General features: G+C 37.5%; 1 protein-coding gene across 1 annotated transcript in view; it reads right to left on the bottom strand.

Annotated features, from left to right (window-relative positions):
* Positions 1-25240, bottom strand: part of PDGFC (platelet derived growth factor C) — a 97791-nt gene that overhangs the window by 5954 nt on the left and 66597 nt on the right. The window contains exon 4 of the mRNA XM_010709437.3: positions 2068-2275. Within this exon, the coding sequence (XP_010707739.1) occupies positions 2068-2275 (208 nt within the window). The remainder of the gene's footprint in view (positions 1-2067; positions 2276-25240) is intronic.

Raw genomic sequence — 25240 nt, 5'->3', positions numbered from 1 at the left:
ACATCAGAGACAGAAGTTCTGTGGAATTTAGGTTGTTTAAATATAGTTTTTTCACACAAACTATTAAGTAGGAGTAAAGGACAGTACTCTTCACAAACTAACATACACTTTTAATTAGATTTATATTTTATCTTATGAAAGCAGGACAGCAATTTAGTTTTTACATTGGAATACTCCAAAACCGAGATTTACCTAATTATGGAATCTGAGAGTTTGATGGAAAAAAAAAACCAACAGAATAAAACAAGCAAACAAAAAAACTATGGTATGCACATTCCCAAACGTTTCTTAAATACATTTTTAAATGCAGCAAACCTTCCATTAAATGGAGTAACATTTAAAAAAAAAAAAAAAAAGTTTGTTTTCCATGTCTATTGAATAGACCTAGCAGTTAATGTTGTGTCATCCCAACTGGACACATTTTCTTCTCCAAGCTATTACATTACACCCTCAGTAATGCAGTCTGAGGGTGGTCTCCTTAAGATGAATGTGGCAATACTGTCATATGTTTATTCAGTGGAAAAAATCTATTTCAGCATCTAATTAGAAGTCTTTAAAAGATTTACTGTCATCATTTCTTTCAAAGATATGTCTTCCTGAGAGTCACCTTCTTCTACATAGATGTTATCTAACACATGCATTTTAGTTTATGTAAGGTTTCACAAATTACTTTTTTTTCTTTCTCCCGCTTACTCAATGCTTATGGCATATATTTGGCAAATACTGAAACTCTTTAATTAGGCAAGTGCTAAATGACTATCTGAAAGACATGGTTCACTGCTGGAAGCTTTTAAAGAGACTTCCTCCTCTTTGACTCTTGATTTAGTTGTTGTGTGCCAACCTGTAGTACTAGAGGTAAGTTTGAAGGGTTGGTTTTTAGGCTCTGATCCAAAAATCAGCCATCAAAAACTTAGATTTGAGTTATGAAAAGTTCCATCTCCTCCCTTTTCTGACTGACCAGATGATAATCTAGTTTAAATTCACTGACAGAGGACTCTGTTCAGTTACTCCTGTAGGTCACCATTTTCATACTGTGTAATGGGCAAGGAAGGAGATATTATGCTGTCCCTCAATGTGGAATCACAGAATGGCCAGGGTTGGAAGGGACCTCAAGGATCACGAAGCTCCAACCCCCTGCCACAGGCAGGGCCACCAACCTCCACATTTAATACCAGCCCAGGCTGCCCAGGGCCCCATCCAGCCTGGCCTTGAACACCTCCAGGGATGCACGGGGCATCCACAGCCTCTCTGAGCAGCTGTTCCAGCACCTCACCACTCTCTTGGTAAGAATTTCCCTCCTTCAAGTTAAAACCATTTCTCCTTGTCCTGCCATTATCTACCCTTGTTAAGAATTGGCTCCTCTCTTGTTTATAGGCTCCCTTTAGGTATTGAATCCCTTTAGGTACATGGAATCCGTAAACATGAAATCGAGGGCAGCATCTGGACAATATGTTGAGAAAAAACTCATGAATGCCAAATTTAGATGGAAGAAAATAACTTGCTGAATGAGAAACAGCTCCACAAATCTTAAAATACATAGTCTATCTTACATCTGATTAATGCAGTTGAAAACTCCATGTTTAAACCAGACATGGACTTAGGAATTTCATGAGGTATTATGGAAGAGATATTTAGCTAACTGCACCGAGTTCACATGGTGTAGATGCTGGCACAATTCTAAGGAAGTAAACCTGTGATACAGTAAATGTATCTATAAGAAATAGAAAGTTTTTGCCCTTTGTAAAAAAAAGAAATCCAGAGAGTTAGGTTATGTGACTCACCAGGATACCCTGCCACTCTGTGAAAATGAGGAGCTCCCAATTCCCTAAGTAAGGCACCTTACCTGCTTCAAGTAGTTTTTCCTTTCTTAGTTTATACTGCTAAATTCCTTTAATTTCTGACTTTAGTTATTGTTCTTTTCAAAAAAATATAATTGTGAAGATAGCTAATAACAAATATCTCCAATTCTTTTCTTGGAATCAAGGTGATGAATACTCCTAATTACTTTTTACTGCCACGAAAACAGACCTGTAGAAAGCTGCAAGGCCAAATAAAAGAGTGATTTACCTCTTGATTTTCTCCCATGAATATATGCCTTTCCAAGAAGTTGCCACGTTGGCCTGTACAAGTCTTCCAAATCCAGCTGCCACCGATCTGGCTCCAGGTACCGGATAAGTTCTTCCACAGTACTAAATCCAGCAACAGCATTGTTTAGTACATCTAATGGCAAAGCTGATGGGGGTAGTGATGGTGGGCTAGGTGCTTCTGTGTGGTGCTGCAATCAAAGCCAAGAGAAGAGTACCAGTCAGAGGTTTAATGGATCTGCTTTGATCAAGTGTTGTACTTTCTGAGTTACATAGCTGGGAAAGTTTATATGTAGGTAGTTTGTTTCCAGTGGACAAAAAGACAAATGACAAGAGTCAAAAAGTATCTAATTATTCTCCAGCCCTAAGTGTAAACAACTTTCCACCAGACAGCTTTCCCATTTCTTACATTCCTTGCCTTAAAGATAGCATGTTAACATACCTGTTCTTCGAAGAAATTCACTAAGTGATGGACAAGATTTTCAAAACAGAAAGAATGATTTGCAAATACAACCCCATTACAGGCAATTACTGCAACCTTACAGAAATCTGGAGAAACAGATTTCACGTGTTGCCTTTCCTATCAAACTTAGCTACAGTCCTTTTGTTCCCAGTTTTCAATGTAAAATTTGAACATCCCTACTATGAAGACAGCGAATATTCATGTTCTCATCTATAAACAAACAAGCAAAAAAGCAGCAGTGTTGTTATATATTGTGCTAAAAATTGTATTTCTAGCTACGTAGTAGCTAGGTAACATCTGGCATGACTACAACTCTTTCCCCCTTAAGAAAAAGGTATTCCCAAGGATTTTAAAAAAAATTTAGACACTGAAACTTAGCACTGAAAAAAAATCACTGTGCTTTCCTGCAGCACAAAACTCCAGAACCTGCACTTGCTGTTCAGGGCTATCAGTAGAAGGCAGTTCAAACAAACTGAGACTTCTCATTTTGTTCTCACTACAATCTGTTTAAAAATTCTGCACTGATTTGTATTTTCAAAAGACTAAAAAAAGGCAAGAAGGGAAATCTAGGCAGGAAGTTCTGCAACACCATCATGAGTTTCTTTAGGTTTTTATATACACAGACATCGCTATGGACACTAAGTCCACAGCACTACACCAAGGCAATTTTCTGGACCACATAAGAGTATAGACTTGAACCTGATTAGAGGACAGGAAGGACAAGAAATCAGCAAGCTAAGTGCATTATGTTACATGGATCGCTGCATTCAAGTGTGGTGCAGGTAAGATTTAGGTAACACATCACTACAAGCACATTCAAGCTTTGGAAAAGGCTAGTCCAGAAGGCCAGTGCATCATCTAATATGCTTTGTGGTCAGTGTTGTGCAGCAGGGAAATGGAGTAAGATCTACACTAGTTTATGTCATTACTATGTTGTCACTATATGCATACGTACATATACATACAGCAGACTTAGTGTCAAAATGGCAAACACTACTGCAACGTGAAATGTAAACATAATTTCAGTTTTTCCATCTGTAATGACAGACCAGTTGTATTTCTTTATCTTTACAAAATGAATGCAGAAATAGACCGATGTCCAGCTAGGTAGAAAAAAAATATATTTAATAAAATAATTCTTGTAATGCTACACACTATGGAGAAGTTTTCTAAAATACATAAATACATAGCTATATTTCATACAAATAATTACATTTTCCCTTCTGTGCTCTCAATTCTATTAAACATATTTTTGCCTTCAATATATCTGTGGTTGGAAGGGCAGCAAAAAGGGAAGCATCCACCATGCTCTTCCTATTTTTTGCTTCAAGGGCTTTGTCTCTCTCCATCTTCAAGAACTGCACTCAGTAGAGTGACCTGTGCTGCTTTTCAACAGGGAGCCTTGTAAAGATAACAGAGAACATAAATCTAATGTACTAATTACTAACTTTACTGTATTTTCATTTTGCTTTTCTTGCTCCATTTCCAATAGAGTGAGTGAAGTAGTTACTTCTCATTCCGGGTGGATGTGGATTTCTAAAAGTTAAAGCATTTCTTTCCCTCTTCTCTCCAATGGCCATAATAAAAATAATAACATACTGACCCATCTATTAGGTTATGATAACAAGGCAGCAGATTCTGGTCTGTAATTTAGATATTTGCTCTTAGCAAAACATGCTACTCAGCAAGTTTCAAAATAGTGCTGTGACACTGTAATTCGGATGGTTAAAAAAAAAAAAAATACAAAATTTTTCTTCCTGTTTTTAGCCATAATGATGTATTTGTTAACTTCCCTGGTTTGAAGGCGGAGGAGTTTGCTAAGGGAAAAAATAAACTAAGCCTCAAATGGTGGAAGTAGTACCAGAAAAAAAGTTCTTCTATTTGTTTCTAACAGGAGAAAGTATTTCAATTTCTGACTTCTATTAAGATCTTTTGCTTCCAAGTGAAATAGATGGACTTCAGATAAAAATCTGTCTGTCTAGAAACTACTTCTACATTTCACAACCTGGAACATGCACACCTAGCAATACATATATTGGAATTCATTGATTAGTGCTGTTCTGGATTCAGTAGGCATTTGCCAGTTACAATGTTATGAAGAAATGGTGAATCATTGTGTTCAACAGTAGCACAACTAAAGTTGTCATCGCTTTCTAATCATTCTCATAGCAAACTAAAACATGAAGAAAAGTAACCAAAATAGCTGAATTGCATAACTTTTTGAATAAAGTGGTTGAAATCAAGATTAATTATGTGTTTTCCAATAATCTCTTAGTCAATTTAAATTCCATAGTTAACATACATCAAAGATTACAGATAATCAATATCATAAAGTTATGTGTTGTAATTCATATGTATAACAATTTTAATGAAATCTCAAATCAATAAACCTAAATAAAAATGTCAATTAAAATTATACTCTCCATTACTATTCCTTGCTAATAAGTGTTACTTAATTTGGAAGTTAAATCTTTTGGATGGAAAAGAGCAGCAAACTGGTACTTCCTCCTTTGACCAGAATAATCTGTTGGAACTTTATCAATACATAATTTCACTCAGTTTTCCCAAACTTTTTCTCTGTTCCATGCATCCTCAAATAATACTGATGTTTTAGGCTTGAGCCTGTTTACGCATGAGGATGTATAATTTCCATTAACACAGATATTAAAATTACCTCAACAAGTTCCAATGTCAATGTGACCCCTCCAATTAACCGAACACTCATTGGATTTTAGTTTTGTGTCCAGGGAACAACTTCAACTTACTTTAATAGGAATAAAGACACTTAAAAACAAGATAGAGCTAAATAGTTGTATCTTTAGTGTTACTAAAACTGATTCAGGATGAAAGCCAGAGCAGAAAACTTAGGACTTCTGCTGCCCTGCAGAATAGCCAAGAATGACAATTAGTATTGGATCAAACAGAAGTTTCAGAGGGTCTTTTTATACCATATTTCTGTGTTTGTACTTGACTCTGTCAAAACAAATACCTTCTAGAAATTCTCAGAGGTGTTCACGAGCATTAAAGACAAGCAAAGAGATCAAATTTAGGCTACAGTTTTACTTATGGGCTTGGAAAAAAAGAAGAAAATAATACAAAGGCTTCACAGACCTATCCAGCCCTGAAGGTATACATAACAGCAGTACTCAGGAAGAAATCTAGGGAGTAAAATGCATGTTAGTGTTCTCAGAATAGTAGTGGTGATCTGCTGGAGTAATCAAAGCTGCCCCACCTAGCCTCTTTCCCAAAGGGGAAAGGGTATGACACATACATGGGACAACGAAGGTGCCCATTGGTGAAGCAGTAAATCTGAATAAAAACTACAAGACATGAATATGAAATTACCTAGTTGAAGATAAGACCCAAGGTAAATGTAGCTCGTAGCCTAACTTGAAGACTTCATTTCTTTGATTCATTTCATTTGATTGATTCATTTCTTGCTCTGACACACATTTCCTGTACAATCCTGAGAATTTGACTTAGGCCACAGCTTCCTGGTGCAAAGCTTCTGGCAGCAGCATCTCCTTGTTGCGTCAGCATGACTGTGTATGCAGCTGCACCATTAACAAGAGCTAATCTTTCTAAAAGAGAACATTGCTCCTCTCCATTTTTCTTTAAACCCATGTTTGTTCACAGCCTAGACCTCCAACAGCTAAACCATCCCAACCAAAAGTACAGTGGCCAATAAGACAAACATTGTCAGATTCACTATGGCATCAGGATCTTCATGCCATGACCACGTCAAATAAGCGTGTAAAATAAGCAACATGTCAATTCCTTGATATCATAAGCTCTATGAGAGAATGAATACAATAAACATTAGATTCATAGTTTATCTGAAGAATACGTAAGTATGAAGAGCAAAACTCTGGATGTGAGACAGCATTTTGCTATCCATCTGTTCTCTTGCACAGAGATCCAAGGACCAACTATTCAGAGCAGAACAGCACTCGCCTACCAACTACACAATATAAACTCTTACGCACAACTGCAATCTAAGCAAAGCTTACCTTTTGCTCCTGCCTCTCAGGTACTGACTATCAAGGTACTGACACTACTCCCTTCCAGTTAAAGGAGAAGAAAGATGCAATATTCTTAGTGTGCTGCTGCCAACAGTGATGAATTCCACATTTAATAATGCAATCACTGAGTTAAGACTGGAACAACAAAAACCAGGGAGTCAAACACCTGGCATGACAGCACATTTACAACTGTCTTGAACAAAACACTGTCTAGGTGTTTTTGAGTGAAAGCTCATTCATCAGCTGGCACAGTTTGGAGAAACTATTAAATATCAGTGTGGTTTCATCCAGCAAGAAGGCACTTTTGCAACCAAAAATCAATCAATCAATCAATTAATCAATCAAACTAAGGGGACATCTCTCATGCACAAAGATTAGAAATAGAAAGAAATTTGAAAGATTTCTTCTAATTAGATATTCTTATAGCTTTATTACCGTTATTATAAAATAATAGATTTAGAGGTGTGCTGTTGGAATTGAAAGCACACGTACATTATTGTAACACAATGAAGAAAGCCTATTTTGTACCTTTATAGGTAGCCCTCCTATCAGCCTCTTTAGAAGCTATGAGGAAGAGCAGATATCCAGCTCAGGAGTTTACCCTGAGGACATAGAAGTTACTTGGCATAACAATAGCTCTTTCTTTTCTCCCATTAACAGATGCAATAATGACTCTTAAAAGCCCCAACAAATCAAATCATTACCTACCTGCAAGCACCAACGTACTTAAGCACATGTATGTAGCATAAAATGCTAATCCATCTGAGAGAGCCTGTGACCTCCAACGACTCACACTCCCTGCTGTATGCGGGAATAAAGCTGTGCCGCCGCTACACAAAATGGCGGACCTCTTCAAGGGAGAGATGTGAGAAGGAAGTGAAGGTGCTCTGTGGTTCAGACTGTGGGCAACCGCCAAAGCAGACAAACTAGATTCTAGGATCTCTTGCCTCTGGCAATGAAATGGAAAAACAGAAGGAGCAAAGACAGATAATCCATTCAGGCTGCCAAAGCCATAAGGCTTTTAAATGAAGCAAGAGTGTTTCCTTGCAAGTGACAGAGATGTAAGCCAGGAAGGCCAGCACTGTTCCCATCCACTGCAGAACTTGCCTCTGTTGCTGAAGTTCCTATCACAGCAGCAAGGATGACAAAATAGGCTTCAGTGGCACTGAAGTAAAAACGTGCACGTTGTTCAGCTATCCTTGCTGCTGGGATGCAACTCCTGCCAGTCAGTTTCTCATGGAGCCTCCAGCTCTCTGCCTTTTGCACACTCCCTGATTTTTTTCTTATCTAAGCCTCCCTTTGTATGCATCCAGGATTTCCTTTTATCTCACCAATGACCTTACTTTCTTAGCATCCATGTCCTTGCAGTAACTTATATCTTGAAGCCAGAGACAGCTTTCTAAACTCTACATCTCTTATTTTTTAAAGACCCTTCCCAAGTTGTACAGAATTTCTGCTCTCCTGTCTGTAATCCCCAACAGGAGAAAGGTTACAAGGGAATGTGAATGTGCTGCTTCCTTTCTGTCTTTGCCTGTCACAGATATTAATAAAGGATTAATGACATGTAAGAGTAGTGTTGGGAGCAGCCTAACATTTCCTCAGGCTACCTTACAGTGGTGAGATAAAATATATCCAGAAATATTCTAAATATTCCCCCAGCTAGACTTTCCGTGCAGTTCACAAAATTCTAATGGAGCTGGAAACAACTGGGAGATGCTCTCAAGGAAATTGGCAGCAAGAAAATTGCACAGGATGTCACTAATCATCAGATTTCTTCCTGCAAATCACAGTTTTTTGCCTGAAGCCTGTGCACCGTCACACACGTTGAAAAATACTGGTGAGAATTACTCATCTGAAGCCAGAACTGACACCTATCTAGAACAACTCCACGAATTCTCAGAAGATGACATTTATAGCAATAATTTCTGGACCCGTTTTCAAATAAATTTTAAAAGTTAATGACCTATAATGACATGTATGCTTTTGCATGTTTATATTTGTATGAAAATGCATTTTGCTTTTTCTTATGGTCCCATGTGTCAGCAATAACCCACAGTATTCATTTAGAAAATTAGAAGGTGGTAAAAAGAAAACTAATGCTCACAGTACTGTACTGACAATAAGGTCTTCCATACTCTACTCTTCATTTAAAAGCAAACATTTAGTGCTGCAATGAATTGGGCCTGGTAGTATAGACAAACTATGACAAATACCTCTGTGACAAAGGAAGTTCCAAAATAAAATCAGTAAGTCAGTTTTCAATTGCAGTCCATCCATCAAAAACATTCTTTTTGTTGCCATTTTCAGATTAATTTAGGTACTCAAACTAATTTTAGGAATACAGTCTCGGGGTTTTGATTCCTATAAAGTACGTTTGTGGAATATCTAATAATATCTAAACCATAACTACATCCAAAACCATAATCCTCAATGAGCACTACCTTCTTGTTTATAAATCTCTCTTCTAAATAAGACTTTACATGAAATATAGAGTAAGCTCTCCCCACTCCATGCACGCATCGAAAGAAAAAGTAACTCTATCTTCTGTGTCCTAGTAACTACTACAGAATATTTTCATTTCTGAACTTCCAAGAGGCTTGAAACCAAATGTGCAGCACATTTAAAATGAACTAGATACGCAGTTGCCTCCTGTAAGTACAAACAGGACTATAACTGAAACTTAGGAGCTAAAATCTAGTTGATTATCGTTGTTCTTGTATTATTTGAAAACACAATAATAAAAACAAACAAACCTGAGTCTAATTCAGACAACAGGCAATACTGATGTATCTATACACATTACAAAGAGTAATGATGCTGGGTGTGGGGGGATCCACAGTGTCTGGCATCGCAGGACTGGATTGCTATTTCTGTATCTGTGATAGGCTGTGCCCTGGAGTATCGGTATACTGAGGTCATGCACAGCTCCTTGCAGATTCTGATCACGTGTGATGTATGTTTCTGTCATATTAAAAATGAATGGACTCCACAGAATCACCAAGGTTGGAAAAGACCTCCAAGATTATCTAATCCAGCTGTCCACCTGCCACCAATATTTCCCCACTAAACCAGTCACTTAATGCAACAAGATTTTGAGCTACACACTGTATACATTCATTTTTTAAGCTATAAATACATGGTCATAACCTGATTACAATATCAGGTGAATAGGCTATACGTACAAAATATCTGCAGAAAACAACTGAAAATAGATTATGTATACACAAAACAAAGTCCCAAAACAATTTTCTGAAGTACAGTTTCTCTAACCACAGCCTCACAAAATCTTCGTTTGGAGAAAGTCCTGCAACATACCTGCTGCTTACAGTATGGGGATAAGTCTCTAAGTCTGATAATGACTCTGATAATGACATTTTCTTTATATTCATAGAACATTATTTTTTCCAGTACAAATCAATATCTGCAATTAATCATTTTAATGTGTTAAAAGAGTGAGGAAGTTTGTGTCCTTTGTATCCTTGCTAAATTTGGCTGAACCACCTGTAGGATATATCAGCAGTTTTCTGCTTCAATAAACCTCTTTTTCATGAGAGAGTGTTAACTATTGATGTCAACTGCTGTGATTTCTGCTTCCTGGACACTAACTTTTGAAAACAAACACTATTTTCCTGAATGATAACTCTGTCCTCCCTGTTTTACCAACTTGCTCTTCCTTTCCACACAAAGTACTTGTCGTAGTATTTAAGAACATTGAACATTTGTCGTTTCATAGCTGTCATCTCTCACTGTGACAAAGACCATCAGTCCCGTGTGCATCTCCGGTGTAGAATTCTACTGATTGCTTGTTGTGTTTTCCAACAAATACACTGCCTTCTCATTTTGTTTCACTGAGGATCTCAAGTCGAACTCTCCAGAGACCTTTCCAAAACTACTTCCCTATTTCATTGCTTTGTAGCTTCAATCCATTATCACCCTTTATAGTTCAAATACAGACTTGAGTGATAACCAGCTTTTTCTTTTGTTTTCAAGTAGTGATTAAGACAGCAGGATATTTTGTGACTCTTTATAAGAGCAATAACACTTCACAGCAGAGTATTTTTTCATAGCCATACAAAGATACTTGAATGCATGCAAGAGTAGAGAACCAGATAAGAAGAGTTTTTCAACACTTGAATAAATAAACCCTTTGTAAACCATTGGTACCCTTATAATAAACCCTTATAATAACCCTTACAATAAACACTCGGTATATTTTTGTTCATTACGTATTATTTTCTGGAATGTCCTGTTTTGATGAATGCCGTCTTACACTTGCAATTCCTTCCTGGAAGAGAAGTCTTATAAATTATATTACATATCAAATACTGAGAGATTCTTATGAGTACTAGGATCTCATTATGAGTAAATTCTTTTTTCATAGCTCAGACCAAAAGTCAAATTTAGTGCACAGAGAGCCTTGGCTCCAATATTTAGCTGAATTTTATTGCATCTGTTGTGGACTGAAATGTGGAAAAGCTTACACTTCAGTTAAGAGAAGATTTGCAAGAGAACAATCCAAATTATGCTTAAAATGAGAATTTATCCTCTATATGGAGAAGCATCATTGCTGGACAAGCAGTAATGTAAGAGCCTCAGTCTACAAATGAGTCAGTGCAAAAAATTCCCACAATCACAAGACTACAGTGAACATTTGGACATAACTTAAGAAATATTACCTCAAATCTTACTGCACATTGGGTCTCCATAATTACTAACAACCTCATTTACATACACACACAAAATTCATACAGAAAACACACTCGCATCGGCTACATTTATGATTTACAGAAGGATTTTTTTTGGTTCTGTACACAAAGCTCTATTTCTTGTTTGACAGACAGTAGTTCATAGGCAATAAACAGTTAATGCAAGCACAGCTGTTCTGAACAGCCATAAGTTTCTGAATGCATGCAGTCAGTCATAGTGCAAAGGCATCATGATTGTGGGTCTTTTCCTTTTTTTTCTTTCTTTTTTTTTTAATTAACCATTTCTGTCAATTACTTTTTAAAAAATACTTTAAAAATTAATAGAAAAACAGCCAGTGTTTGGAGTCAGGTAATGAAGCGCTCTGAATTCCCTCTAGGTATTGGAAATGGGTAGCTGTTACAAAAATGTTTACTTTTCCCAGTAAGTTCCTAGGTAAGTTCATCAAACGTTAAACATTAGGAACGACTGTTTATCACAACTGGAAAGTGTATTTGGCAAGGCAATGAAAATGTCTTCTAAAGCATATGCAATTTTAAGGTGCTCCTATGGAATACAAGCTAAATTGCATTCCACAACAGCTTTCTGTTCATTTCATATCACAATAAAAGGAGCACACCCCAAATTCCTGCGCAGCAGATATTGCAAATCACAGCTTGTCCTGCCTCGAGGGTAGAAAGTCTTTGAATAAAACATCACTCTGAGAGAAAGGAACCTCAGCTCTGTCCTCATGTATCCATTCCCTAGCATCATCAAACATGATGGAAATTTACTATGTTAAGATCTGTGATTAAAATATATTTTCTATACATTTGCTTTGTATACAACATACACATCATAACCCAGTGACCATCTATCCACAGGCAAAGGTTATGACAGCATTGTCCACAAAGAGATTCTCATTCTGATTGAAAAAGCCAGACTTCAGATATGTGAGCTAGCTCCTACTGCCTGTAGTGTTAGCCATAATGTTCTAATATACTCTTAATGTCCAGCTGGATTTCTCTTACCTTTGCATTTTCTGCTGTCTTCATCTCCTAATTCCCATCTCATGTGACCTCAGTATAATTTCACATAAATATATAATGATAAATTATGCACAATAGCAGAGTATATGAGATTATACATGAACTAAAAGGCAAAATGAATGGGATATGGAATGCATACTATAAGAAATTTAGAAAACACATATTCCAAATCCACGTAAGAGGAAAGAGTTAAAAAGTGTTCAAAATCATAAGCACTCAAATAGAGATACAGGAGACCAAAAACTGAATGGGAGGCAATGTGATCCTGTTCAGAAAAAGACAAATCTCAGGCAGATGCACTCAGAACACACTGCTAGGCTACTGAACTGCTAGAAAGGTATCAGCCAAAGTGCTATGTTTTTACCTCCAGCACTTTTAAGATATAGGCAGACAGAGAACAGTCAGAGAATAAAGAAGAGAAAGAAAACACAAAACATGATAAGATTGAGCAATACAAGTTTTTTTTTTTTTTAACCTAGACTGACAGGAGATGCAATAGCATGTAACAGAGCAACAGATGATCAGCTGTTCCCCAGTCCATCAATCACAGGAAAAAAATGCATACTATGTTAAGCAGTGCAATAGATGATCAAGGTCTGTGAAATCTTTGTCCATGAACTTCAGGAACTGCACAGATATCTAGCAAGAATAAACTCTAATCCTTTCTTGGAGTGGGACGATGGCTCAGAAATACCCTAGCGAATTCCCTTTCAACTCTGCACTTTTGCATCTGCATTGCACAGAAGTTATCCAGCTACCTCACCATGTAAGCTTATGCTGAGAAAAATTCTGAATTCTGGAAATGAATGTTAAATCATTTTGCTATCTGCCGTGTTGACTTGATATAGCACAAACTCTTCTGTAAGCATAAGCAAGCTCTACTACTCCCTCAGCGACTACTTCTCCATTGGTACGTTAACCCTTTCTAACCCTTAAGATTTGTTATATTATTATTGTAATAAAACATGATAACTAAATGTCTGTATGCCTAAATATGGAATATCCAGAAAAAGATAGATAGTTTTGTTTGCAGGTTAGCCCAGAAGCCCTTATTCACATGAGAATATGGAAATTAATAAAACTACTTCCTATTTTGGAGTTTACTTCAGTTACTTTCTCTTGAAGAAAAACTAGGCAGTCAGATGTTACAACCAGGACTTCGGAGGAACAGGTTTTTGACAAAAGTTGCTTATTTGGGTGCAGCAGAAGTTCCTTTGGCAGTATCATTTACAATTTCTTTGAAGCCCCGAAATAGTATGCAATATAACCCACTTAACAAGATGGTTTTACCATCAGCCGTAAAATAAAAGTAGACACATTTCTGCCATGCTCCATTTTTCAATCTCTGCGGCTGCTATTTAAAATGGAGCCTTCAAAGACGGTTTGAAAGCAGAGCGCTTCATTCTATTTCAAGTAGTCTCCCATAAAAATGTTGTGCTGCTTACAGCATGAAGAAATCCATTAAATAAGAACAGGTTACATTTTAAGACACTACGTGCAAATGCCTCAGTCTGCATCTTGTTATTATTTAAAAAATAATAATCACTGCAACAAGTAGTTTAATTATTTTTACTACAATGCAGTAATATATTCCTACTTTGTACACACATCTCTTTCTCATCCCTTTCCTTTATATGTATAAACGAAAAGAAAACTGCCGAGTAATAAGCCCACAGTATGGACAAATCCACTGTGTTTTATGGCAAGATCTGATTCTCCTGAAGACTGCTAGTAAATCAAGCAACTTTCATGGAAGCCTGACAGGTTTGGTTATAACACTGTCTCTGTCCACAGCTGTGGTCGAATTATCTCCAACTGATATGGTCAACTACATCATGTCTGCTGATTATTTTTAATTGAAGCTTGCTGACATAACATGAGTAAGGCTGGTGCTCTCTATCAAAAATGATGGAAAAATCATGGTGACTTTTTTTTTCAATCAGCCCATTGATTTTCCCTACAATCTTTTCAAAGAGGCTATTTTGATTATGGCAACCAGAACTGCCAGCACGACCTTCAAGGGATCTCATCTGTATGCAGAGTTGCACGCTGGTTCAGTGTAGCTCTCCATTCTTGCACGCTCATCCTGCCCGTAAAGCTACAAGCTCAGAACCAGTTCTCAGCACAAGAAATGTGGTGCTGTATGCTAACACCGTAAGCTAACACTCCTAACTCTTTTACAGAGCATCCTTCTTTACCTTATCATCAACTAAAAACAGCAAGTTCTTGTTGTTTCATTTTGCTTTGTTTTCCCAAAGGCATAATTTTAGGAAAATCTGTTAATCCTTCTGCAGAGTCTCAGCATTTACTTAATTTTTCATGCTCTCATTTTATACATTCAATGTAAATATCTATTTGAAAATGAGTACTTATACGCTTAAACATACTCTTCTGCTTCTACTTTTTTTTGCTGGAGTTTGTTTAGATTTATAACATTTTCTTCCTCAGCCTCCTTTCCTGTTCACTGAATCAAGAATACTGTGCGTTTCTGGTGATTTCATGGAGAATACATGGAAGTGATTACAGAACACAGGCATCAAAAAATGTGGTTTTCCAAGCTTTAATGAATTGTGGCTTCATGGGCTGCTATTCATTGCAATCTAGGAAGTGGTTGGATATGGGGTTTACTATCAGTTTAAATAAAGAGTCAAAGTGTAAGGCATTGGCTTCACCTGGATTTTCCAGCTCATAAAAAATATGATTTTCTGTGAACTGCAGATGTTGTTTACATTCTGTAGAATCCAACAAGACATAAAGTTATTTACTGCATTAGCCTATGGTCTGAAAGATCTGGTTGGATCTTTCTAACCACAAGACATCTGTTGATCCAGACAGAAAGTGTGCTTCAAAGATTGCAAAGGAGACCAAACTTTTGATTCGACATCATTTGAATACTTGACAAAACAGTTTCACAAATCTGGCAAGGAAGATAAATAAAGTGAGAGTAAAAGATATTATTTAAGAAAGAAGCACTTATCACTCACTATGCATCTCAGTGCATATCGCAGTTGCTCTGGGCATTTATGACAGATGCTACAATGTGCTGCAGAAGAGGAGAAAGAAAAATTTTGCAAGGGAATGAAAGAAGACTCACTGAAGATACTTTTGAGGCTACTGCAAGTGGGATTTCTTCCACATGGCCTGCACAGTGAATCCAATTAGACAATTTCTTTGTACAGGTAACAGAAACCAATTCTGGAAGCTTGCAATAGCAATTGGCATTGACAATCGTTCCAAAAGTAATGCCTCTATTTATCTACATAGAAACTAGAACAAAGAGCACAACTCTACTACTTCACAGAGCAAATTCTCTTTCTTACTATTTTCTTACGCTGTTTTTCAACACAGGCACCACCGTGAGCTATGTATTTTCATCAGTCATGAACAACAGCTTGCATGTCACACTCATAAAAACGAGCACCAGTGGAGGCAGCCCACCGTTGCTGTTGCCTCCACTGAAAGGCACCACCGCTGCCTCACTGTGCTCACACCCACTGCTTGGTCTCCATAAACGTTCAGCAAGCATTGATGAATGTCAGTGGGTGCCATTTTTTCCTCATGGAAGAATTCAGTGACACGCCACCGCTTCATCTGCACCTCCACCCCAGGCACCATTTTGTCAGACTGCTCCTCTGCTGCCATCTGCCACACAGCACCAACATGTAATGGAATACTGGTGGGAAGGTTCAGCCTCTGCTGGCATACCACCACTATCTGCCTCCGACACTGTGGGCCAACACAGTAAAATAGGAGGCATTAGTTTCTCATAACAGGTACCGCAGAAACTATCCTTAAGAAGAAATGCCAAGAAGTCAGCTAAATTGACTACAATGACTGCTGAAGATAGAGCCAATTAGCTATTTTTCATTACATCCTTTCTCTTTTTATAAGGAGTTATACAGGTAAGGCACTTAATTGCCAAGGTGACATTATTAGCATGCTCTTAGCTTTCTTCAATTATATACTACTTCATTTGAAACTGTTTTGCAATTTTGTGTGTGCAGTCCCACTAAACAAAAGTGAGGATTTGCATGAATTATAATTAATAAATGATCATGTCAGCATTTGGGAATGGGATGGAAGAATTATCATTTAAAATACATCAGCATAAACAATGTAATTTGACTGAATTCATATAAGTAAAAAATTCCCCCTGTAAAATTAAGTTCCATTTTAGGAGAACATTTTGCTGTTTAAAGCTGTAGTGTCTGCTCAAACAATGTCAATATGAATTATCTTAGCAGTTATGTACTGTAAAAGAATTCTGAGGAGAACAAAGATTTTTAGTAAGAAACTAAAATACATACTGACATTTTTTTTTTTCCTACTATAAAGTACTCTCCTACAGAAAATTAAAATTAAACTGATTGTGATCTTAGTAAAGCAGTTTCAGTGCTAACTTTAACACAATTCCCAACAAATTTACAATTGTGCTGGCAATCTTTACTTTTATTAAACCAGTCTCTGGTGTCTTATTCAACTTGTTTAGGAATTTTGAGGAAGAGGTAGCAACTATAAAATCTGATCACATAGAGCAGAAAATTGTTCTCAGTGCCATAAATACATAAAGGGACAATTATTTGCCAATGAATTTATCAATACATGTATACTTTAAATAATCTATTTATCCTTGGGTAAGATGGCCATTGATTTGATGGGCAGTATTTTTCTGAGTCCAATACCTAACATTTCCTGTTGAGGGCAGTGGGCTCTGTTTCAAAATCTGCCTGTCAGCAATCACACCACCTGAACAACAGAAAAGAGCTAAAATGAAAACATCCAAAGATTTCAAAGGCCTATACAATAGAGAGAGTGGTATTATCTACCGCTTCAATTTCAATTGTGTGCTCATCACATTAGAAATAACGAGCATTAAAACTACATGCAGCAGTGAAACGAAAGTTTACACAATATCAGAATAATGCTAAATAAAATTGTTGTCCCTCTCAAAAACTACAGGAATACCATTTGTAAACAGAATGATTCAATCTGTCAGCATGACAATTGCCCACTGTCCCTCCCCAGGTAACTTGACTACAGCTTCCACTTCCCACCTCAGCAGCCAGCAGTGCTCCCATAAAAAAGCTGCCATCCTTTCCGGCAGCAGAAAATATCAGTGAAAGCCACCAGTGCCTTTTTGCGAGGAAGGAACGGCCCGTTATGTACCATGCTCTATCTCCACTAAAGCAACAGACTCAAAGGAAGGTATAGAATACCCATATTGAAAAGTTCATGTGCTGTGCATGTGCTTGATAGACTTCTTGCATCTCTTTGGGAGTTCTCTAGTTGCTAGACCAGGGCAGAGCTTTTTGTGAGGGTTTGATTAAAGGAACAACAGTGTGGAGTCCTTCAAAAGAAAACGTACTTTGATATCATTAGGAAATTGGATTTAAAGAGAAGTGAAGAATGGAAAGGCGTTGTTTTTCTTAGAACTATGTTGTTAAAATGAGTTGCCTCTGGTTTCAGATTTTTGTGGTATCACTTTACCATTTTGCCACTCCTCCAAGCATTAACCATGAAATTTAGACCAGCCTCTAACTATAAATTATCCTCTGGCACTTTTGTATAGCACTAGCTTTGTACAGCTTAATTAATAATGTTCCTCAGACTGGCATCATTTTAGGTTTTTTAAATTATCATTATTATTATGTTTTCTCTTTTGAACACCCTCAAAAGCAAAGGTATTGTCTCTGTTCACACTCAGGCAGCTTTTAATTTGTCAATGTTTTAAATTGCTCTGCAATTTGGAAACACTTTCAGATATTGAAATAGCAAACTCTCTTGTGGAAATGTCATTTGTTTGTTTATTTTTATGGCAGCTTTCTTCTAAATTAAAGAAACAGCTTCTTAGCACGATTTTTAAAATACTAGGTGCACAAGTAAGAGATACAAAGTTCACAGAAAACGATGCAAATAAATGAGAAAAAGTGGTGTGCTTAAAACAATGGTCAACAGCCACAATCCCACAAAATAATCACAGAAGACCCTTCAAGTGCACTGATTATCTAAATGAAAATCTGCAAAAAAAAAAAGTCACTATTTACTAACAGCGTTAAACACAACCATTATGGTTTACTTCCTCCTCTTCTGTTTAACCTTAATTCTAAACAAACGTATAAATAAATCCTTACCTACACAGTGATATGGATTATCACAATTATCACATGGATTATCAGCAACAGCTGAATTTACTTTGCTCTCCCCTCATGACATTGGTTCAAAGATGTTCTTATGATTTTAAATTAAGTGGGATTAGAATGCTGCTTTGCAGTACACACCCAGTTTGGTTTACTGCAGCAGAGCAGAGGGTTGACTAAACAGTGTTCTGCCTCCATACAGTGGGCTGTGAGCTCAAGTTCACCCATATACCCACATCTGTAACCTATCAGGCATATCTGTCCTCTCCATCACATCATAGATGTGCTGCTTTGCCCCTTAAGCTCTCCTACTTTTTCACGTGCTTTGTTAGCAAAGCAATAAGCTACTTCCAAACTAACGTGCCATCTTTCATCTATCTAAATATTTAGTACTAGAAGTAATTCAACTCTTTTGTTCTTAATGAAACAACTGAAAAACCGTCTGACAATTTTCCATTTGTCTTTGCATGATGGATTCCACCATCTGTCTAGTTCTCCGTGAAACGCCAGGCTCTATTCTGAAGTGTTTCATACCAGCAATGAGCTGGTTTCAAAGTTTCTAATGAACCCTAACTCTACCTCAATGTTGCATCAAAAGATGTACTGCTATTTTGAACAAGTAATTGCTATAGGGTGTTGGGGTTTTCCCCACATGAAAGCTGCCCGTAACTATTTTAATCAGAAAAGCAATTTTTAGAAGTAAATACAGTATTTGAAGTTACAAATATTGACAGAGTGCAAACAGGAAGAGAACAATGACAGGATTTTCTTTGACTAAAATATATGAATTCCAAGACAAAAAGGCATTATGCAGATGACTCAAGAATGGTAAGTATTTTATTATTAACTTCTGATTGCCAGGTACAACTCACACTGAAAAGCCAGAAGACAAATACGCACATGCAAATCAGAAGATCAGAGTGATTTTTAAAAGCTAGGCAAGAGCAACCCTATTAACAACCTACATATTAAAATCCTACATATATGAGGCTAACTGCCTTGCCAGTTAGGATGTTAAAAACATTGTGGCATTTGCTCCTGTCTTCCAAAGAAGTAAAGGTGATGTCTGAATGAAACTCTCAGATGCCTTACTCTCCTCACCTACCTAATCATCTTGGTTTTGAGAGCTAGCAGAAAGTTCAAGAAGTTCAAGTTGCACAGAATCAGCAAAATTTGTCTATGACACAACTTCAGAGATTTCTGAAATTTTAAAAACACTGTCGTTACTACATTCATATATGTATAATAGCATAAACAATCTTTTCAGTAAAGATCCAAACTGAAATGTATTGGAAATGTCCCACTGCCAGATCTAGACAATTACTTTTGACACAAAAATATCTGAAATAAACCTACTGAAACAATACATTTGCAAATTCAGTTCTAGGGAACTGTATTTACTATGCCAACTATTCACCAAACCGTGACTACACGGACTTCTGCAAGAACCACCTTGGGGTAGGATGCCTTGTTAAAGATGATCACATTGTTAAAAGGGTATTTGTCACGCTATTTGAAGAACGGTTTGAACAGATCTGCCAAGAAACTTTTAAGCTAAGAGCTACCAAAAGATATCAGGGCTACATACTAGTCAATAAAGCATAAGGGTGATTTAAGTATGTACAGCACTCCACTGAAATTCCCCCTCACCGTCTAACAGACAACCTGAGAACTGTTGTACATCACGTCAGGGCCGAGTATTATGGAGGGATTCTTATGCAGAAGAAAGAGAAGAGTTATTTGGAACTAACAGTTTCACAATGTCTTCAAGGTTATACGCAACATTGCTCCTAAAGGCTGCACCATCTGCTTTCACGCGTTCACTCTTCAAGTGCCATCAAGCCAGGTCTTTCATGCACTAAATTGCTCCCTTCAATTTGAAGCCCAGCAGTTTAGTTCTCCTCATAAAAAAAAAGATTTTTAGCGATTTTCTTCCTACAGTTTATTGCCCAGTTCAAAAACAGAATGCAGCCTGAGCTTCTGGAAATGACTTGCCAAGCAGAAATTGTTCCCTGCTCTCGTGCACAAGGTTTTTATTTGTCTTCATTTTTTATGCAATTAATGTGTACTGGCTACCTGTAGTCAGCACAAAAGGAACTCTCTTAATTCTTTCTCCACCATCCCAGTCAGAGATAATTGAAAGACCAGATTCATCAGCTTTGTCATTATGTAGATTTTCCCATGAAAACAAAACCAGAACTGTTTGAACAAAAATCCTGGCTTCTTCAGCCAAACCTTTCATCATCATCATTAAAAGTTTTGAGCACTTATGAGAAGCTAACAAATGACAGCTCATAATCCCCATCTGTAACACCAGAGGCCAGGTACTGTAAAGACAAGACAGGTGCAAATTTTGGTATTCCCACAGTGCTTATTATCTATCCCTTTTTAGAAACAAAAGGATTTCTCTTAACACTACCACCAATACCCCACATTAATCTTTCCTCAAGCAAACTCTTACCCTGAAGCTACTACACAGTGTTATTACTCTGTCAAGAATTTTTTCTCCTAAATTTAAAAAGCTGCTTCCACCGGTCTATGTTGTTAGGCTGTGTTGTCAGTCATCTACAGAAGCTGCTCCACCATTTCATTCTTTTTCTTGCAATTCTGCTGTCCCTAAGGGCCCTATCAGATCTGGAACATATGTAAAAAAAAAATGGTCAGAGAAGCTGCACTAAGGAACTCTTCTTTGTTCTGTCCTCAAAATTTCCCTTTCATTCCTGATTTCATCTTTCCCTACCAGAATTATGTTCACAAAACTTAGCAGAGTACACACCACTAGAGTTTTGTTGTTTGGTCTGTTTCATTGGGATGAGGCAATGTGACTGTGACATAGCTATTAGAAAGCATAGGGAGATGACATGAATGAAGCTAAAATAGGAAAATTGAAAGTTATGGTGCTAACTGAAACCTAGTATCAAATGTACATTTGCTTACTTTTTTTTTTTTGACTAGCAAGCACGTCAGGAAAAGTCCCTTTGTATTTGAAAGCACAAAAAACCTAGGATTGTGCCAGTTACACGGGAGATTACTTTGAGAATGAGATAGAGTCCCTCTGCTTTGGGATTTGTAGAGAAGCCATCAGCGTGCTTTCTCAGAAAGGTGTGAATAACACGCTGATCCTGGAAACTGGAAAAGGGAATGTCAACTAGACAGTTATATAATGCTTGAAACAGAAAAAATAAAGATAAAAGTACTCTTGGAAAAAAAAGAAGCTAGAAGGAATCTGGGAGGAAAGCGTTTGAGTTAATTTTTAAAAGTATCTTGTTAAACAATTTTTTTTAAAATTAATTAAAAAATCATGAATGATAGAGAATGCAGTCTTTAGAACAGATACGACCAATAAAAATGAACAAATATATCTGAGCCATGATTACAGAACAATTTTAAAAGGTTGAAGGAACATTCGGAAATCAATGTGGAACATTTATTTTGAGGTGACATCCAACAGCTACAATTACAAGGGACCAGTGTCTGAGTGGCATGTTTTACACACGCATTCCTTTCAAACAAAGGAGTGTTTTGATGTTTCTTTTATATGAGGTGCCCATACAATCTCCACATTCTGTCGGGAAAGAAGTATTCAAGAAGTTAATCAAGTATTTAGATACTCTCTCAATGTGTACAAAGAAGAAGAAATGTGTTCTAACACAAATTTGTCTCTCTGCCCAGACACTAATCTCATAATTTCAATAAACCAATGTTGCCTTTCAATACTACTTCATCCCCAGTTTTTCAGGCACTTGTCAATCTTTTCACCATTGTGCTGTGTAAAATCCTGCCAAGCCATAACTAAACAACTAGTCCTGCAACCAGCGAACTGCTAGCAATCAATTTGCTTCAGGGCTAGAGTAACCTCATACGAGTTTGTGGGAAGTGAAGAGTTAACCACTGAAAAGTGAAGCATCAACATGAGCTTCACACGATCCTGGCAATCACTCCATTTACCAATTCCAGAGGTGCTCCAAATGTAGTTTTCCATCTTACTGCCACCTCACCATCTGCTACTCTGCTGCTGCTCGCCATGACCTAACACCCCCAAAAGATTTGCCACCAGCTGCCCCATCCCTGAAAAGTCTCCCTCCACGACTTTTGCTATACAACAAATTCTGGTGTACTTGGCTGCCTTTCTGATGTGACTGATTCTGACACAGATCTCTTGCTATCAGCAAATTCTGTACCATTATCTCCAATGCCTTGCAATTTCATAAGGGTCCAAAAGGGCACAAAAAGAGTGATGAAAGATTTGTAATGGCTTGCTGATAAAGAATGATTGAACTGTTTAGGATTAATCAGCAAGAAAAGGGCTAACAGTATGAAAAAAGTGAGTAGGAACAACCGTTCTCTGCCTCTCCAACTGTAAGAGGCCATCACATGAAGCTACTGGTAGCATGGCTCAAACAAAAGGAAGTGGTTCTTCATGTAAACATATGACTGACCTGTAAGACTTTTTATGAGAGGATGTTGTGAAGCCATGAATCTTGCCTGGGCTCAAGGGGAAACTGGACAATTATTGGCAAGGAAGGTTGGTTACAGATTACTAAACACATAAAGCACACAGGGAATTCCCTCCCTTCTGCAGAAAACAGCACAAGTGGAGCAGAATAGAAATCACAGATGAGGAATCACAGAATCACAGAATGGCCCGGGTTGGAAGGGACCTCAAGGATCACGAAGCTCCAATGCCCTCTGCCACATGCAGGGCCACCAACCTCCACATTTAATACCAGCCCAGGCTGCCCAGGGCCCCATCCAACCTGGCCTTGAATATCTCCAGGGACAGGGCATCCACAGCCTCTCTGGCAGCTGTTCCAGCACCTCACCACTCTCTCTGTAAAGAACTTCCACTGACATCCAGCCTAAATCTTCCTTTCTCCAACTTCAAACCATTTCCCCTTGTCCTGCTGTTATCTACCCTTTCAAAGAGTTGACTTCCCTCCTGTTTGTAGGCTCCCTTTAGGCTGCAATTAGGTTACCCTTCAGCCTTCTTTTCTCCAGGCTGAACAAGCCCAGTTCCCTCAGCCTGTCTTTGTAGGGGAGGTGCTCCAGCCCTCACATCTGCTTGCCCTCTTCTTAGTGCTCCTTAATCATCCATTTATGACTACCACTGGTAACAGATTCCTTAAATCTTTGGTTTAAGACATCCTGAGACTTGAGAAACAGTGAAAGGTGTAAAACTTAGCCTTACTTCTAACTCTGCCAAATAACACATTTTCAAATTCACATCCCTGCAAGCATAACAGATTAAATGCTTGTTTCTATTACTATTGACTGATAAAAGATCATTCTCTTTTCATCGTAGCTCCATGGATAACAGTCGTTCTCATTTTTGTGCTCTGAAATTTTTTTTATTTTTAAGAACTGACCCTGAAGCATGTCCCACCTATCTACGTATTTGTGGGTAATCTTTCATAGCTTATGTAAAAAAAATTGAAGGGAATTTCTCTTCAGTCCTCAGCTTAGATCTAATGCAAAATGAAATCCCCAAGGGAAAACTTAGTCCAAAAACCTCCCCTGACTTGCAACACATCATTCTTTGCCACAGACAAAAACTGAATCAAGGGATTTACACGCTTGAGCATCTTTAGGAGTCTGTTGATTTATTTGAGCTTAGGATTCACCATACACAGTGGAAACTCTGAACACAGAGTTTATGCTTAAGAGCCTTTCTGAATGTATAAAGGATTTTCACAGTCCTCTTTCTTCTCACCATCCAAAGCACTGCCTAACACTTATATACTCTCCTGCTGTTTCATACAACCTTAGCTCTGGCTCAAAAAAAACCCTACAATCATATTGTTTCTTTTCCAAATACTTTTGATTACTTCTTGAGATAACGCCTTTCCTTCACCTTTGTTTAGGAGATGAACAATATCCTTTGTGATGTTTCTGGATGGGTTTTCAGTTATTGCAGCCAAAATTAGGCCTCTCTTGGTCTTTGGTCCTGATGTAACACACACACATCTGACATTTCTGAAATGGATGAAAGGGAAAGCCAGATAAGAGCTTTCCTTTCTCTCTTATTAGTATACATTTTTCTACTACTATTTACATGTTATCAGCATTTTCTCATTAACATTTTCAATTTAAAGAGATTTCACAAACAAAATTAACATACTCAACCCTAAAAAAGATAAAGTTTAGCCAATTCAGATGAAATAAATTAACAATTATTCCATGGCCTTAAACAGATTACCTGAGGAATATTAGCCCTTGTTCTCAAAGTCAACAACAAGTTAACAGTTCCTTATGGTTACCAGCAAGAGTACTACTGACATCATCTCTCCATCAAAAGAACATAATCTCTTTTGGATTGAAACCCGGGTAGCCATACAGGTACTGCACCAAAATCACAAAACACCTTCCAAGTCACTTTTAAACCAGGTCAGTCTTTTAAGACTTCGTTTAGATTTTGCTATTTGTCTTCACTTGCAGAAAAGAGGGTTAAGTCTGTTCTTAGCAAAGATTTTTGGCATGATCTTCCAGACATGCTGCCATATGCCAAAAAAGAAGGGGAATATAGTCACCCCCAGCTTTGACTTTAACTGGAGCTGCTTTGTTTTGAGTGCCCTGAATAATTAATAACTACTTTGGCAATCAGTCATGCATTCCTTAATGGCACCTCAGGCATCAAGTATCCCATTCACCCGCTCCCCCAAGTAACAATGGGCTTTATTACATCAAGTTTTCTATGCCAAACTTGTAACTGACATAATTTAAACTAAACAAGTCTCTAGAAAGACTGAAGCCCAAACTCATATTGTAGGAGTTCATGAGGTTTCCCCTCAATTGCATATGGCTA

This window comes from Meleagris gallopavo, chromosome 4 (genome assembly GCF_000146605.3).
Source record: "Meleagris gallopavo isolate NT-WF06-2002-E0010 breed Aviagen turkey brand Nicholas breeding stock chromosome 4, Turkey_5.1, whole genome shotgun sequence".
Classification (NCBI taxonomy): Eukaryota; Metazoa; Chordata; class Aves; order Galliformes; family Phasianidae; genus Meleagris; species Meleagris gallopavo.
This window is presented reverse-complemented; position numbering and strand designations above follow the sequence as displayed.